Source organism: Megalobrama amblycephala, linkage group LG7 (genome assembly GCF_018812025.1).
Source record: "Megalobrama amblycephala isolate DHTTF-2021 linkage group LG7, ASM1881202v1, whole genome shotgun sequence".
Classification (NCBI taxonomy): domain Eukaryota; kingdom Metazoa; phylum Chordata; class Actinopteri; order Cypriniformes; family Xenocyprididae; genus Megalobrama; species Megalobrama amblycephala.
Window position 1 is genome coordinate 46,124,350 of NC_063050.1, and position 19,454 is coordinate 46,143,803.

Here is a 19,454-nt window from a genome sequence, read left to right on the forward strand (position 1 = left end):
CATTTACCATAAATTGGATGTTTCGATTAGATTTGTATATGTGATGCAAGTTCCACAACACTTCAGAAATTGTAATTATGGATGCTTTATTGTTAAGGTTTGGAGTTCATTTGAATATGCAAATATGACATTTTGGTAACTCGTTATAATAACTCACACTATGAATCATTAGTTAACCATTAGTAACAGTCAATTCATCATTTATAAAGCATTAATAATAATCAGTGATATTTTCTACACTGGATGCGCCACTGAAGATAGCTTTCAGAATCTAGAGTTCAATGCTTGATTTGCACAAAGGCTTTTACTGAAAGATGAAGCAGTTCCCACTTTAAAAGCAGAAGCTGCAGTTTATTGGCTTCAAACTGTAAGTACGTTTTATTGTTTGTACATGTCTTTTAAACGTATAGTTCTGTTGCTATTTTTGGTTGCATCAAGGACATATACAAAGAGCAACTCGTTTTTGCTTCGCTAGCCAGTTCTACAAACACCAACAAACGTCCATGTTCACAGACAAACAGTTGTTCATGCTATGAATTAAATATTTACAAAAATGCTACTACTAAGTCATGTATTTGGTAACAGTAAAGCTTTAATCAGGATAAAACTGTATATTGAAAGCTAACAAACAGCAGTGACAGCATCTAAACACTTTGACACAAATAAAAAGTTAAATACCATTCATAAACGTCCTTTAAAAGCCGTGATTGCAGAGGTTCTGCTTTACCCTCTTCATCTGGGTCTGATTCGGCTCGATTTGATACAGCAATATAGACACCAATATTTACATTTCCACTGAAGCGGTAGTAATAACGAATGGTAAGGGGCGTGGCTTTTCCCGACGCTTCAGCGAATCACAATACACTGGGCCAGCTAACCAATCTGAGCACATTGCATATTGTGTAGGGAGCGGCTTCATAGAAGCAGGAAGTCAAACGAGCCGTTCATATGACAATGGAAACAGAGGTGTAGAATAAAGGTAAAATATATGAAAAATACAGTTTTTTTTTTTTTTTTTTAAATGAAGCATTAAGACATGTTAAACTGTGCCCCCAAAACACAATCAAGCCTAGAAAAAAACACTGAACCACCCCAAAGAGTCCAAAAGAAAAGTTTAAGAATGAAAATCTAGAAGGACATTAAGATATCTTGAATATTTTTAGAGTAACAGACATGACAACTTTACAAAAAGAATATTTATGGCACTTGGGTATGTTCTATGCATTTCAGGTGATAGGAAAAACGAGATACATTTCTAGTTTTAACATTATTCATTCTTTAGACATTCCTCTTTAAAAGAAAAAAACTATCAGCTGTATACAAAGTGACCCACATTTGTTTTTTTTGACCACTGAAAATGTGTACATTTTACCAATGTACTCATGGAGCCGCATTAAAATCTCTATATCTCTGGGAATGAACTATCGAGGGAGTCAACAGCGTCTGCTTGAGCTCCTGCAGGCGTGCCAAAGCAGACTTACCCTCAGCACTCAGCTGCTGGAGGTCAAACCCCGGCCCCACGTCTAATGCCAGCGAGCAGAGAGAACGAAGAGAGGTCAGCAGATGCGAAAGCCGAACTGATGTCAAACGGCACCCTGAAAGGTCCAGGCTGACTAGACCCTTACAGCGGGTGACCTGATCCACAGTAGAGCCGGCTAACCAGTAGCAGCCACTGAGGTTTAATGTCTGGATGTCACCCGAGAAGTTCTTCAAGAGCTGCTTTACTGCATCGTCAAATGTAAGATTTTCAGGTCTTTCAAACTTAAACATTTGGTTTTCTGTTACATTTGGTTGCAAATTCTGCTTGATAACTTTTTAAAACATGTTAGAGGTGAAATTATCATAGATGACATAGGCATTTATGGTTCACATAGATGAGTTTTTGTTGAAATTTCAAAAATTACTTGAATAATAGTCTTGGTAGCCTATGAAAGGGATGATATTGACATCATTTTCCAAGAAAAAGTGTTTATGAACTTATGTTTGGACTTTCCTGTATGATTTCTGCAATTATAATTAATGATGTTATTGCAAATTTTCTTTGAAGTCACCATGAAACTGAAATTAAGGTCATCTTTTCATCCCTATTGTGATGTAAATCAGAGTAAAAGTGACTTCTCAAAGGAGAAAAATTAATTTAAGTAAAATTTAATCTTAAGCTCTATTGACACTGGTGATCACCACAGAAAACACTAGAATGAATGCAAATGCACCTTATCAGATGAACATTGAAGCAGAATCTGCTAATTATTAAGATTATATTATTCACCCAAAAATTTTTAATTCTGTCATTGTTTACTCACCCTTAAGTATGATTTTCTTTCTTCTTCTGAACACAAAAGAAGATATTTTGAAGAATATGGGTAACCAAACATTGGACCCAATTGACTTAAAAAAAAATTATTTGGAAGTCATTGGGGACGATCAACTGTTTGGTTACCGACATTCTTCAAAATATCTTCTTTTGTGTTCAACAGAAGAAAGAAAGGTTTTAGGGTGAGTAATTGATGACAGAACTATCCCTTTAACCTCATAGGTCCAGTTTTCCGGATCATGGCAGGTATGTATATAAAGGTTGTGAAATAATTGCATAATATGAACTCTACTTTAGTGCTATAAGGATATTTGTACAGCACCAACACCGTCACCGCTCATCAATGTCAAAATATTTGAGATGACAATCAGATCAAAGTAGACGGGCTTTATGTTTACCTGAAAGGTGTTTTCCAATAGGTTTCAGGAACACATCAGGCTGAAAGTTTTCCAGTTAGTCCAGCTATAGTGTTCATAAGCAGCATTCTGGAGCAAAAACATCATACGACACTCCTGCAGCTCTCATACTGAGTGTTGTGCTTTTGGATAGGCCATTTTTCTCTGAGCTGTCTCCTTTATATTTATAGATATATCCTCTGATACATACCCTTGATGATTTTCATGCAGTAAGGTTAAACAACTGAACAGGGCTCTTTCTGTTTTTTTTTTTTTTGTTTGTTTTTTGTTTTTGGTAATAATAACTTTACAATCTTACAATGACCTCAAACTTTGGTTTAATCTGTGTCAGTGTTGAGGCTCAGCATTAGCCACAGTAGAAATGTGTGCAACACAAGTTAAAATCTAAAGGATACTGTCCAATAAAGAGACAAAAATGATAATTTATTTCCATCAAAATATCAATCTTTATTCCATATTAGTGTAATATATGATGACCTTCATTTATACACACCATAATTGTCTCTGATTAAGAGAATTATATGTAAAAATTGAGTTTCTTTATTTCTCATTGTGATTCTGCTGATAATTACAATCATTGTCAGAAAAAAATGAAAAAGAAAACATTTGGTAAAATTTCTCTTACAATAGCTCAATAAGGAGTTATTCTGAATTCTCTATATTTTCAGTTCTTTGCTCATGGTTCAGTAGAGCTATCAAACACCTTAAAAGATTCGACTTCATAAAGCTCTGCCAACCTTTCGTTTAAAGCATTCACAGTTATGTTCAGGGGAGTGATGTTCTTGTTATCATTCACTCCAATAAACCCTCTTGAGAATTTACATTTGTTATTCTGGTCTAAGCAGCAGAATGCAGTCCAGAAATGACTAGGCACATTCACTTTGTTGTCCGAAATCTTTGTAGGACCTGGTACCACCCCTGTTACTATGAAAACAGAATACATTTCTAGACATTGTCCTGTTAGATTGTTTGAAATGTTTTTTTCTAGTACCCTCCATTGACCGCAGTTAAAAGAGGAGTTTTGTGGAGCAGCATTAGTGAGAGTGAAGGTGGCTTCAACACATTCCCGGGAATTTCTGTGGTAGACTGGTACCAGATGACCTCTGTGGTAGCGAGAGTTATCATAATTTCGATTGAGAGCTTGATGTTCTCCAAGTCCTTGTATATTCTGGTTCTCAAAACACATGTTTGGTGATGCATTATCAGTATCAAGCTGCAATATTGAATCAATTGAAAACATGAGATTAATATCAGTTGAATTAACGATAAATAAAATCAACAAATTAATACATGACAGACTCTAAACACGTTTAGGCCAAATCTACTGTTGCTCTTTGTTCAAGTTGCACACATTACAAACTCATCACTACCACCTTTCCATGAAGCTGCTTCTGGAATCCAGCATTGTAATGTACCACACATAATATATAGGCTAATCTATATAATTAGGAGCACATCTGATTCTGTGTACACTTTTATTGTATACATTGTTTAGCAAATAGGCCTGTTAACTAAATTAAATGAGAAACATTGCTCTTGGCAGCTAGATGAAATAAAAAGTTTTAGCCTATATATTTTATTTATATAGTTAACAACAGTAACCCAGTAACAGTAACACCAAGGAAACTTCTTTTTGCTAAATGCTCTGCTTGAAAAAAATATGTTTGTGCTATTTTGCTTTTAAATAAATGTTTGTTTATCAGTCCATTTCAAACAGCTCCACCCACACCATAAGATTAAAAAAATCCTTACAATCAACTAATATAAACAACAAATACTAAACAATAACAGAATACAACCTTTAATAAATAATTAAGTATTATTTCACTTACTTGAGGTTCAATGTACCAGTTGTTTGGTCTTTCACAGGATAGTCTCCCTTCAAACTTGTAGGCTGAGTACACTGGGATCCTGTTCTTAGTATCATAATATGTGGCATAATAGTAACGATTATTTAGATTTTGGCAGATCTGCTTGTACTGTGATCCAGAAAATCTTGTTGGTGATTTTCCACCTGCATCACAATATGTGGCATAATAATCATCACCATGTAGAGTTTGGCAGATCTGCTGAGATCCAGTAAATGTTGTTGGTGATTTTCCACCTGCAAAAAATTGACCACACTTGAGTTCAAAATTCTGCACAACTTCAGCTGAACCACCGGAGAGAAGAAACAGCATCACCACATGAAGAAGCAGCGTCATGATGAAGAGGATGAGATGATGAATTACCAAGATCTCTGCAAGAACAACCAATTTTTTATAACTGCTATAACAACTTATGTTGTGTAATATATAAATAAACAAACATACCTCAAATTAAGCAGTATAAGTCAAAGATCAAGCTTTTAACCTATTAAATGAAAAGACAATAATGTGAGAATGTAAGTACAATGATACACAACACTTTCCATGGAGTAATTAAACATCTATTATTAAATACTTAATAAAGAATACGGTGTAAAGGCCAAAAGCAGCTCTACAAATACTACAGTACATACCGACACCAAGGCAAGGACACGCTGGTGTTGCAGTGAATTCAGAGAATATTTCTAACCTCCTGCTTTGTCATGAACACTTTTAAGGAAATGTTCTGAGTCGGGGCTCACAAACTTGATCCACCACATATTTCCCTTTGGCTACAATACATATTTAAACAAAGTTCCTTCACTTAACATGTGCATGCTCATTTAAGAGAAAAGTGATAAAAGTAAACAATATTTGAAAATAGTGGCCCTCAAATCCACCTGTCGTGGTCTTTTTGCCTGGTGGCAGAGTGGCTGATGGCATCAAAGTCACTTGTTTTGGTGATCATCTTGATAGTTTATTTTCTAGTCATGCAATTATACATCCTGTCTGCTTGAATGAGGAAAGACAAAATTCTGCAAAGGGGTTTTCCAAGCTTTAGGTTTCAATAACACACCAGGCTAAAAGTTTTCCAGTTAGTCCAGTTAGTGTGCATGAACACCATTCTGGAGAAAAAACCTTAGAAGAAGATGCCCTGGACAGCGTTCCTACATCTCCAACATTGAGTGTTGTGTTTTTGTAGGCCTATTCATTGAAATTATGCCAAATTTCCCTTTACACTAACAACACTTCACAACTACAGATCATTTTCTTAAAGGAATGAATTCAAACATAAGTGATTTCTCTCTATTCTGCCTCTTTGTATTCTTCTGATTTCTGACACTACTGGATGAGAAGAACTGAACTGAGCTGGATGATGACACATGAACAACATTCCATGGAACCTTCCCATTCCACAAAAGTAATAATAATAATAACTTTACAATCTTACAATGACCTCAAACTTTGGTTTAATCTGTGTCAGTGTTGAGGCTCAGCAGTTAGCCACAGTAGAAATGTGTGCAACACAAGTTAAAATCTAAAGGATACTGTCCAATAAAGAGACAAAAATGATATTTTATTATCATCAAAATATCAATCTTTATTCCATATTAGTGTAAAATATGATGACCTTCATTTATACACACTATAATTGTCTCTGATTACAATCGAACATCTGAGAATTAGAATAATTGGAGAATTCTAATGTAAAAATTTAGTTTCTTTATGATTCTCATTGTGATCCAGTTGATAATTAAAATCATTGTCAGAAAAAAAATAATAAATGAAAAAGAAAACATTTGGTAAAGATTCTCTGTCAGACAATAGCTCAATAAAGAGTTATTCTGAAGTCTCTATATTTTGGTTTCTTTGCTGGTGGTTCAGTAGAGCTATCAAACACTTTAAAAGATGTGACTTTATAAAGTTCTGCCAACGCTGTCTCTAAATCATTCAGATATTTTTTTTTTTTTTTTTTTTAGGAGGAATGTTCTCGTTCTCTCCAATAAATCCTCCTGAAATTTGACATCTGTTATTCTGGTCTAAGCAGCAGTACGCAGTCCAGAAATGACTAGGCACATTCACTTTGTTGCTCCGAGTCTTTGTAGTACCTGGAACCACCCCTATTACTATGTGAAGAACCTGGATGGGACATGCTTAGCCTATGTTTAATGTCTTCTCAGCGGTGTTGTCGATTACCTGAAAGCTGAGGGTTTTTTTGTGTTTATTTTCATCATGTGCATTGTGGATATGTGCAGCACGTTTCTGTATTTGGTTGCTCTGTGATTATTTGCAGCACACCTGTTGTCAAACTGATGATGTTTTCTTAATTTTCTGGGGTTTTGCAAGTGTTTTCTTCAGTTGCAGCGCATTGAGCTCTCTCAGCCACTGTAGTTTACCATGATAACATGAACTTGTTTTACATGCAGAAATGTCAATACTTTTTGTCTTCAAGGTGATTTATAATGTGACACTCAACAAACTTCATTTTGTGAAATGGTCTGCTAGTTTGCTTTAAAAATAACACCATGGAAAAACATCCTTATAACCAACTAACTAACAACAAATACTGAATAACAGAACACAATCTGTAGTTTAGATTCATATTTCACTTACTTGAAGTTCAATGTACTACTTATCTAGTCTGTCACAGGCCATTATCCCTTCAAACTTGTAGGCTGAGTACACTGGGATCTTGTTTTCAGTATCATAATATGTGGCATAATAAACATCATCTATAGAGTTTGGCAGATCTGCCTGTACTGTGGTCCAGAAAATCTTGTTGGTGATTTTCCATTTGCAAAAAAGCCACGGCACTCCTTCTCAAAATCTTTCACAACTCTGGCCGAACCACCGAAGAGAAGAATCAGCATCAGCACATGAAGAAACAGCGTAATGATGAAGAGGATCAGATGATGAATTATCAAGATCTCTGCAAGAACAACCACATGTAATACTTTTTTATATCAGCTCATAGTTTGTGATATTTAAATAACAAATAAACACTTACCTCAAATTTATAACAGTACAAGTTAAAAATCAAGCTATTACATGAAAAGACAATAATGCAAGAATGTAAGAAACATACACAAAACCTACCGTGTAGTAAATAAATGGGTAACACTTTACTTGAAGGGGTGTGCATAAGACTGACATGACACCTTCATAATCATGACATGACACGTGTCATGAATATGAAGGAGGTTTTATGAATGTTTATGACAACTGTCATTAAGTGTCATTCGCTCAATTATGTCATTTTTAATGCAAAGATGACATTGTTTGAGATGTCTTTGTTACGACAACTTGACATAAACCAACACATCATAACCTGTCAGTGTCTTTGTCATGACAACTTGACATTATTTAGCTTTATGGGTTAACATTACATTAAACTGTCATGTGGTTGGTTTTGACATGAGGCCATTATAATAGTGTCATAAATATGTATCTTGAGCTCAAGTACAGTGGTACAAATTGAACTTGTCATTAAAATGTCATTAAGTGACAATACAAATAATTTTATAACAGCGTCATGACTATTTTTCATTTCATGTTTTTTTTTTTTTTTTTTTTTTTTTTAAGTTTCCTCCAACAGAAGGTCAGATAATAGACAATTTCAAATTTCGTAAAAAAGATGACACTGTTATAAAATAATGGTAACACTTTATTTTAGGGTCTTTTAACTAGTTGCTTATTACTATTAGCATGCATATTACTAGAATATTGACTATTTATTAATAATTATTAAGCACATAATGCCTTATTCTGCATGATCTTATTCTACATTCTTAATCCTACCCAATACCTAAACCTAACAATTAACTATAATAAGCAGTAAATTAAGAGTTTATTGAGGGAAAAGTCATAGTTAATCGTTTGTATATGTGTTCCCTATACTGAAATGTTACCAAAATAATGTAATGTAATGTTAACCCATAAAGCTAAGTAGTTTTTTTAAGTTTGATATTTAATCTGCTATGTCATGTTTATGACAGGTTATGATGTTTTGCTAATGTCAAGTTGTCATGACAAAGACACTGACAGGTTATGATGTATTGGTTTATGTCAAGTTGTCGTAACAAAGACATCTCAAACAATGTCATCTTTGCATTAAAAATGACATAATTGAGCGAATGACACTTAATGACAGTTGTCATAAAAATGCATAAAACCTCCTTTATATTCATGACACGTGTCATGTCAAGATTATGAAGGTGTCATGTCAGTCTTAGGCACACCCCTTCAAGTAAAGTGTTACCAATAAATGTCTAAATACTCATCAGATAAACAATACAATGTAGAGGCCAAAGGAAACTACAAATACTACAGTACATACAGATACCAAAAACACACTGGTGTTACAGTGAGATGAGGGAGTGTTTCTAACCTCCTGATTTGTCTTTCAACAAATGAACACTTTTAAAGTAATGTACTATGAACCAGGGCTCACAAACTTCGTCCACCTCATATCTCCCTAAATCTACAATACATATTTAAACAAAGTTCTTTAAATCCACCTTACAAGCATGTGTTTGTTTATAAAACTAAAAGATCACACTTTAAAGAAAACAGTATCTGATGTTTGTTACAGGATATAGAATATCACAAAATGTTGTGGCCCTATATTATCTAAATCCACCTGTAGCAAATTAGCTCAAAATAAATATGAATAATTAATCATAACTAGTTATAATTAATTATTAATATTTTAATCAGTTAATAAAATTAACTTAATGTAATAAAATTATTGTTACAATCAATTAACCTGTTGTTCAATGAACACACAGTGTTAATTGTTTATTAATTCTAAGAAATGTTCATTTCCAGGTTATGGGAAATAACAATCTTATTCTTCTAAAAGCCTGTAGTCAGGACCGACATGAATAGGGACTCCCGTATATGAGCGCAAAACACGGACAACCTTACGTGTGACATGAACAAGACTTTATTAACTAGACTAAACACTTAAACTATTCTAACATTCACACACATACATGCATACAGTTTACCAAGAGAGAGAGAGAGAGAGAGAGAGAGAGAGAGAGAGAGAGAGCTAAAGCAGAGTACAGGAAGCAAGAGGTTACAGCATTGTTGGACATTCAGCAGATCAACAGCCTTGAGCAAACCATCAGTTTAGTTTTAACAGGCCCTTCTTTAAAAGGGTAAGGATACTCAATGTATCCGATAATGAGACTAAGTTTGATACTTGCATGTCTCTCCAAGTTGAATTAAAACTGTCCTGATGCAATTTGTGGAGGTTTCCGTTGAATCTTTGCTGATATTGTCTTGATGAAAGAGAACCAGTTGGATTCAGAGGATCTTTGGTGAATGGAAGGTCTAGGCCGAGGCCTGGCACAAGCTTGGGTTCCTTAGAAGCTTCTAGCTTCTTACAGCGTCATCTTGACGTCAGAATTTGTCAGTAAAAGAGAAGAAGAGGAGGAAGAGCAGGAAGAGAAGGGGGTTTGATCTTGTGATCAGTGAATAAAAGGGGTGAAGATGTCACACCCTCTGGAGGTGTCTGAGCCAATAAGGAGTTCCCCTTTCAGAGGGAAGTTTTACGAGTCTTTGTTCTGTAGCAAGATATTAGCATAAGACACTGGATTGGATGAATGAGAGAATAACCTTCTAGCTTCTATAATTCTAACATGTCACAGAGTTAGTAACATGTAACATAAATTACCAAATAGGAAATTAAAGTTGGAGTCCGTAGATACCAAACATGCTGCCAATGTGATCTCAGTTAACTATACATTTGCAACTATGGAACATTAATACCAAAATAGTTCAAAAGAGAGAATTAATACATAGAATAAAGCCTATAAAAGGAAAGTCATTAGATGGGAAAATTAGATACATGTTTATACATTTCCCAAGTGGTTATATAGAGAATACATAGGATTAAGAGAGTTTATTTGTCCTTCTCAGGAAGAATGAGTCACTAGTCTCTCCAGAATTCTTCTGGATCATAAAAGTACCATATAACTGTAACAGGACACCTAGGTTGGCCTGTGTGCTAGCAACATTGGGATGCTAGTTACAGTTTTAGGGGGATGAGTTCAGAGAACTTTGATAGTGCTAGTTCAATACGGTTCAATAGTATATAACAATTAGTTCAAAATTTGGCCTGTGGAGGGCAGTATTACGCTTAGCAGCGTCTACACTGCTGGAATTCTAATAGAGGAGAAGAAGAAGACAGCTAGTTCAAGATGAGCATTTAAGGTTAAAACTTATATAATTTTCAATTTTTTCAGAAAATGAGCGATGGTTTCACTAGATAAGACCCTTATTTCTCATCTGGGATCGTGTTGAACAATTTGAAGCTGCAGTGAAACTAATTTTGACCTTCAACTGTTTGGTGCCCATTGAAGTCTACTATATGGAGAAAAATCCTAGAATGTTTTCATCAAAAACCTTAATTTCTTTTCGACTGAAGAAAGAAAGACATGGACATCTTGGATGACATGGAGGTGAGTAAATTATCAGGAAATGTTTATTTGAAAGTGGACTAATCCTTTAACCCGGGGATGTAAACCTTTTGAATTTAATGACTGGGATAAACTGTATTTGTTTTGTCTTCAGGAAAACATGTAAATGTCTTGTGTAGCTTATGAAGTAAATGAAAAGTATGATCTTTAAACAAAATAAGAAGAATGTACACATCATCTTGTTTAAAAGTTTTTAATCGTCCTCAATGCAAGGACAGATCTCAAAAAAATAAATAAATAAATAAATAAATAAATACGTAGAAGTTGCTGGAAATGGAAAACCAAAGAATATGCAGAACCTGGAGGAGTTTTCTGAATTACAGTGGACCACAAACAAGGGACTAATGAACAACTATCACAAAACATAAAAATAGCCATGGATCAACCAAGTAACAATATACAGTTAAGATTCAAGGGTTGGAAACTTTTAAAGTGTGTAAATTCAGTTAATATTTTGTCTTGTGTAATAGATAAAAACATGTTATGTAAAACTGCTTATTCAGGACAAATAAGATGCAGTTTTTTAATTTTAAATTTTATTTTGTTAAAATTATTAACATCTTGCATATTCTGCTAGGGATATGTAAACATGAGCAGAACTGTATAAAGGATACTGAAACATTGTTTGAATCTAGTTCAAAGATTTAAAAACAAACAAACAAAAAAATGTCCTCCACGACCCGTGAATTCACTGATGACCTCAATGGGGAATAAAGGAGGCAGGAAAATACATGTTCTATGTTAGTCAGTGATTTTTGTTGGTTTTAAAGCACATCACCGTTGCATTTCAGGCATTCAATGTGCATCAGTTATATTTTTCATTTTCAAATAATTTCCAGCATTTTTGTGGACAAAAACATGGAAATGACGGAATTAAGACAGGTACGGTATTTACTACTGTAAAGAAAAATATTTAAAATATTACTGTGGAATAGTCTATTTTTTTACCTTGCAGTAATAATATATTTCTGTCTCAGGCATAACGATGATTAATAATAATAAAAATAAAAATGTGTTAATATTATGTGGGCTGAGACTCTATCACAACAAAAATTAGGTTTGAGTTCACTTTAACGTCCAAGTCAATGCAAACACATTTACTTTGGTGATTTTGGCCACTGTTATTTATTTATTTTTTTAGCATTAAAAGTGCACCAGATTTGTGCAGATTTCTGCATTTAAAGGACAAGTTTGTCAGTTTTGTGTTGTTACAGTGTCTGTAGTACATGTAAAGTAACAATGTGTACAACGTGTAATCTCTCACTGTTACCTGCACACAGATATTCTTGTTTAATTGTCAGCGAGTCATTTTGCATCATACAGCGTATTTTTGACAGGGCTTTTGTTAAAACTACAGACTCCAAGGCTTTTGTTGAAATTACAGATCAAACTTCCATTTCCTGTGCGAAACACTGCATGTAGTTGTTTGAAGGTTGGTGACTTAAGCTCACAAAAACTCCTGAGCTCTAAATGCTGCTCTAGCATATCAGAATGACAGTTGGTTGCGGTGTGAACTGGTGGCATTGGGTAGAAATGACTTGGTAGAAACAGAGCATGAACATATCATTCATGTTGGATCTCACATTTGCATAAGTTGTTATATTTGAATTCATGATTAGATAACTGCCAAATTAAAAAAATTAAACAGATAATGTTAACTGGTTACAGATCATTTCAAATAAGTGTTGTTCCCAGTTAAACTTGTTTATGCTCCTGTTAAAATGATGCTTGAATCTGTTTTTTGTTTTCATTCCATCCAGTTCAAAGACCTGCTTCTCACAAATTACAAAAGGAAAAAAAAAAAAAAAAAAAAAAAGAACTGGGAGAATACTCCTAGATCTTACAGAGAACTATATTTTTTACCAAGTTCTTCTGAGAAAACTATAGACTTTCATATTTTATGAGCATTATACCACAGCCACTGATCACATGGGTCATATCCTCGTGCATTAAAGGGTAAATCACCACACTAAGGGCTGGACGAGATATTGAAAAACTGCAGGGGTAAAAGAACGAACAGGTGAATATTTGATGTACACCAGGTTACTTTATGAACAACTATTATTCACACTTTATTATTAAGAATTCTTTAAAACAACTGACCTGTCCAACAGGGTTTTCTGCAGTGTTTTACATGCCACCAGAGTCCCTCCCATGAACATGTGGCACATGATGACATCAGTGCAACTCTGCATGAAGGCCGTCACAGCGGCGGGCTGGAAGGTCCCATGTCGAGAAACTAGACAAAGACTCTTCAAAAAATGCAGCGTTTGCATTAAAGTAGGGCTGCTCCAGCCTGCAGGTTTACACAGTGAATAATGCAGGAGTTACAGGGATAAAATATTCTGCTAAAAAGTATATAAATAATTAGTTAGGCTAATTGATGTTTTTTTGCCTCAAGTTTGCATGCCTGTAACTCAAGAAGTATTAAAGATATCATAATATCCTTTTACATTCTAGTTCTTAACAAATGTTCCTTTTTGGTATCATTTTAAAGGCTCTCAATGGTTCAATCCCAGAGATATGGAGATCTTAATGTGGATCCATGAGTAAATTGGTAAATTGTACACATTTTCAGAGGTCAAAAACCAAATGTGGGTCACTTTGCTTTTAAAGAGGAATGTCTGAAGAATGTCTGAAACTGGAAATGTATCTTGTGTTTTTATATCATCTCAATTGCATTGAACATACCTGTCTGAGTGCCATAAATACTCCTTTTCCTAAGTTTGCATGCCTGCAACTCTAAAAGTATTCAAGATATCTTTACATCCTTCTAGATTCTTATTCTTAATCAACTTTCCATTTGAAATCTTCATTTTCAAGGCCCTATATATTTCAGTCTGTTTAGAAACCTACATTTGGTTTGTGACCACTGAAAATGGGTAAAACAATTTGAACATGGAATCACATTGGCCTGGTTCATTGTGATTTCACTTTTTTAAATTTAGTTAGTGTGTAATGTTGCTGCTTGAGCATAAACAGTATCTGCAAAGTTACAGCACTGGAAGTTCAATGCAAACGGAGATACTGTCTTTTAAAATTATGGCAGTTTAATGCCTACAAAAATGACCGGTTTAGACAACGAGCTTCTTCCCGGGTTTATGACATCATGAACCCTGCAAAACACGCCCCCGGGAACACGCAACAAAGTGGGCCAGCTTTCAGAATCTACACGAGTTCAATGCTGGATTTGCACAAAGGCTATTACTGAAAGATGGAGCAGTTCCCACTTTAAAAGCAGAAGCTGCTGTTTATTGGCTTCAAACTGTAAGTACGTTTTATTGTTTGTACATGTCTTTTAAACATATAGTTCTGTTGCCATTTTTGGTTGCATCAAGGACGTAAACAAAGACCAACTCGTTTTTGCTTCGCTAGCCAGTTAACTAAATTCTACAAACACCAACAAACATCTGTTGTGTATCAGCAGAAGACCCAGAAGCAAAGGAGCGGTTTAACAGAATTTATTCAGAGTACAGTTCTTAGTCCAACAAAAACAGACTGGCAGGCGTCGTCACACTGGGATGCTGCAGCTGGTAAACAGGAAAACATAAAGGGAATTCACTCGCTGATTGAGGCTTGTGGAGCACAGGAGCTCCAGTGGCCGATCTGGGCTTGCCTCAGGCTGTAGATGGAGAGCACGAAGCCTGGCGGATGGACTGGACCAGGCTAGCAGACAGAGGGCTCAGATAGACGGGCCACGAGACAGCTGCAGGAACTGGGACTAAGACTGTGATAATACAAAAACAGTGACGAACACCACTCACAGGTCGTTAATAATCCGACAAAGACACGAACAAACGGCAGGGAGAAATATCCAAGACAATCAATGAAGACAGAACAGGTGCGGACGTGAGAAGGCACGAACGCCGACAGAAATGACAAACAGCTGAAACAAATAAGCATAGAAGGCAGGGAAAAAAGAGGAGAAAATAAGGAGACAATCAAACCCGGCTCATGACAATGTCTATGTTCATAGACAAACAGTTTTTCATGCTAAAAATTTAAACATTTACAAAAATGCTACTACTAACTCATGTATTCACCTACAGTAAACTTTTAATCAGGATAACACTGTATATTGACAGCTAACAAACAGCAGTGACAGCATCTAAACACTTTGACATAAATACAAAATTAAATACCATTCATAAACGTCCTTTAAAATGCAACGATTGCAGAGGTTTTGCTTGACCCTCTTCATCTGGGTCTGATTTGGGCTCAATTTGATACAGCTAACCAATCTGAGTACATTGCATATTGTGTAGGGAGCGGCTTCATAGAAGCAGGAAGTCAAACGAGCCGTTCATATGACAATGGAAACAGAGGTGTAGAATAAAGGTAAAATATATGAAAAATACAGCATTTTCAAAAAACCCCGAAGCATTAAGACATGTTAAACTGCTCCCCAAAAACACAATCAAGCCTGGAAAAAAAAACACTGAACCACCCTGTAACAAAGTTCGTAAAGTAAGGAGGGAAGAGGACAGGGTCAGCGGTGACTAGTACTGGCTGTTTATTTCACACAAAATAAATGATAACAAAACAGCGTGCAGATAGGCACAAAAACGATCAAAACAAATCCACAGTTCACTCCAAAACAGACATCCAGGAGTGGGGGAAAACAGCCAGCAGTCCTTCTCTCTCTCGCAGGCTCCTGTTTCTCCTGGCGTTAAATACTCTCTCCACGCCAATTACTGAAACAAGAAACAGGTGATTATCATTTGCGTCTAATCCACTCAGACACCGCGCGTCTCCTCCCTCTCTCTCCCGCTGCAGATTCCGCTAAACCACGCCCCCCTTGCCACACACCCCTTTACAAATAAAGAGTCCAAAAGAAAAGTTTAAGAATGAAAATCTAGAAGGATATTAAGATATCTTGAATATTTTTAGAGTAACAGACATGACAACTTTACAAAAAGAATATTTATGGCACTTGGGTATGTTCTATGCATTTCAGGTGATAGGAAAAATGAGATACATTTCTAGTTTTAACATTATTCATTCTGTAGACATTCCTCTTTAAAAGAAAAAAACTATCAGCTGTATACAAAGTGACCCACATTTGTTTTGTTTTTTTGACCACTGAAAATGTGTACATTTTACCAATGTACTCATGGAGCCGCATTAAAATCTCTATATCTTTGGGAATAAACTATCGAGGGAGTCAACAGCGTCTGCTTGAGCTCCTGCAGGCGTGCCAAAGCAGACTTACCCTCAGCACTCAGCTGCTGGAGGTCAAACCCCGGCCAGCGAGCAGAGAGAACGAAGAGAGGTCAGCAGATGCGAAAGCCGAATTGATGTCAAACGGCACCCTGAAAGGTCCAGGGTACAGCGGGTGACCTGATCCACAGTAGAGCCAGCCAACCAGTAGCAGCCACTGAGGTTTAATGTCTGGATGTCACCCGAGAAGTTCTTCAAGAGCTGCTTCACTGCATTGTCATTTGCCTGTGAATAAGAAGCAATTAAAAGGTAAGATTTTCAGGTCTTTCAAACTTAAACATTTGGTTTCTGCTACATTTGGTTGCAAATTCTGCTGGACAACTTTTTAAAACATGTTAGATAGGTGGAATTGTCATACATTACATAGGTATTTACAATTAGTAAAATTGTATGCAACTTAAGCTCTATTGACACTGGTGATCACCACAGAAAACACTAGAGTGAATGCAAATGCATCTTATCAGATGAACATTGAAGCAGATCTGTTTATTAAAGGGATAGTTCACCCAAAAATGAAAATTCTGTCATCATTTACTCACCCTTAAGTTGTTCCAATCCTGTATAATTTTTTTTCTTCTTCTGAACACAAAAGAAAATATTTTGAATATTATTGGTAACCAAACTGTTGATGGACCCCATTGACTTCCATAGTATGAAAAAAAAAAAAAAAAAAGTCCCCACTGACTTCCATACTATCAACTGTTTGATTAACGACATTCAAAATATCTTTGTTTGTGTTCAGCAGAAGAAAGAAATTTATACAAGTTTGAGGGTGAGTAAATGATGATAAATGTTTAATTTTTGGGTGAGCTATCCCTTAATGTAATAGGTCCAGTCTTCCAGATCATGGCCGTACACAGCTATGAGGTATTCCGAGGTGTAAAATAATTGCATAATATTAATTCTCCTTTAGTGCTGCAAGGATATTGCACAGCACCAAAAAAAACCTTCACCACTCATCAATTCATCAAAAGTACACTTTTTATATTTAGCTACCACTTGTAGTACACTATGGGTTCAAATGTACTATAAGTGGTATCTAAATACATTTTTTAAATACAGAGATAGTATATTAAAAGCACATTTTAGTTCATATTTCATGCTGTCTCAAATTATCACAGTTGAGTACACTTAGATGTTCTTAAGATGATCTTAAGAAGAACTAAAGGAGAATTTTTAGTATATTAAGTACAAAATTAGTGCACGAAAATAAAGCACTTTAAGGATATTATAGAAATGTACTTTTTTTCCACCTGGGATGTCAAAATATTTGAGATGACAATCAGATAAAAGTAGACGGTTTATGTTGGCCTGAAAGGTGTTTTCTAGGTTTCAAGAACACATCAGGCTAAAAGTTTTCCAATTAGTCCAGAAAGTGTGCATAAACAGCATTCTGGAGCAAAGACATCAGACCATGTTCCTGACAATGTTCAGCTCCCATATTGAGCGTTGTGTTTTTTGTAGGCCTATTCATTTTTCTATGAGTTGTCTCTAGTGATATTAAAGATTTTCATGCAGTAAAGGTTAAACAATCACACTGGCTGAACAGCTCTTTCCTTTAATATACTTTTTTACTCTATTTTTGGTTTCAGCTGAAATTGTGCCAAATTTTATTTTACACTCTAACAGGTCATTTTCTTAAAAGAATCACTGAGAAAAAAAAAAAGTGTTTAATATTTCTCTCTGTTCTGCCTTTTTCTTTCTGACACATAATATTCAGCAATATTATTGATCTGACTGCGCTGACTCTATTAGATGAGAACTGAACTGAGCTGCATGATGACATTATCCTAGTGAAAAAAAAGTATACTTTATTGTATTTTAAATATATTCCCCTTTTCTATAGTACACTGCAAACATACTAACAAAAAATGTACTATCATTAAATATATAAAAAGTATATTAGTATCATATTTTCACAATGCAACTTTTAACACACTTTAAAATAATTGTACTTTAGTATATTTTCTAAAAAATATATTTTAGAAAAATATACTTGAAGTGTAAGTTCAGTTTATTTTTAAAAGTTTATTTATTTGCACTTTATAAAAATATATTTGAGGTATATTTTAACAGTGTGCTGAAAATAATCATTGTAACAATGCACTGAAAGTATATTTAAAAAATACATTATTTAATATCCTGAAGTTGTAGTGTATCTAATGTTAAATTTGAGTATATTTTTTAAGTTTACTTCTTCATCCTTGGAATTCATTATATTACTTGTGCTTATTTATTTCAGGATGAATGCATTACAAGCCCATTTAGTAAATGCAGTGTAGCCTATACAATTTCCAAATATGTGTAAATGTTTATTAAGTTTACTCTGGCAGAATCACACCAGCAGCACAAGTAATGTGAAAAAATATGTCGAGTGGTTAAACTTATCGGAATTCAAATGTCTCTTCAACTTGGTCTGTGACCAATCAGATTTTGTTGCTCACTGCCTTCAGCCAATCAGAGCTGCTGACGTCACGGTCGTCGTCTGAATCCCCTCGTTCAGTCACTCAGGTGAAGTATATTGTGGCAATGTATAATTTATTTAATAAAACACTGAAAGCGCAATACATCGCTCAATCTTGGGGATTCTGACCAGTTCAATCAAGTGACATCGCAGCCTGACCGTGATGGCGACGACAACTGGCTAATCTAATGGCCTACGCGATCCTGAAAGAACCGGAGAAAAGTGCTGCTATTGGGAGGTGAGCTGTAGTCTACCAGTTAACAAACTTTATTTTATTTTCTTTAACAAACGGAGAGCGATATTTCGGCTTGATATCTCCTTTTTGAGTTTGTGTGTGGTGGTTTATGGCACATGTTTGTATGCAGCACCAAAACATTCATATGATTGGTCAAATCGGCCCGTATTCTGTACGATATTAATTCATAAAGTGTTTTATGCTTGACTATGTAACGTTACCGACAGGGCTGGACTGGGACAAAAAAATGGCCCTGGCATTTTTGCTCAGACCGGCCCACCACAATCGGTTGGACACCACCCACCAGAGTAGTACAATTAATTGGTAGAGTTATTAAAAGTACACTTAGTAAGAGTAGGATTTCTAGATGGACAATGTGCTCCATGATATAAAAGCTAGTTAACCCTTAGAACGTGGATGTAGAATACTGATAATTCTGTAAAGAATTAAAAAAAAAAAAAAAAAAAAACTTT

General features: G+C 35.2%; 1 protein-coding gene and 1 pseudogene across 1 annotated transcript; both read right to left on the minus strand.

The window, feature by feature from the left end:
- Positions 1-3,156: 3,156 nt before the first annotated feature.
- Positions 3,157-6,026, minus strand: LOC125272704 (endonuclease domain-containing 1 protein-like). Its single transcript, XM_048197758.1, has 4 exons — positions 5,231-6,026; positions 5,043-5,082; positions 4,563-4,969; positions 3,157-3,943 (listed from the first exon to the last, which is right to left on the minus strand). Exons 3-4 carry the CDS (start codon positions 4,932-4,934, stop codon positions 3,407-3,409), a joined length of 909 nt encoding a protein of 302 aa, XP_048053715.1. The 5' UTR covers positions 4,935-4,969; positions 5,043-5,082; positions 5,231-6,026; the 3' UTR covers positions 3,157-3,406.
- A 1,283-nt stretch (positions 6,027-7,309) lies between these two features.
- Positions 7,310-19,454, minus strand: part of LOC125273162 — a 55,927-nt pseudogene continuing 43,782 nt past the window's right edge.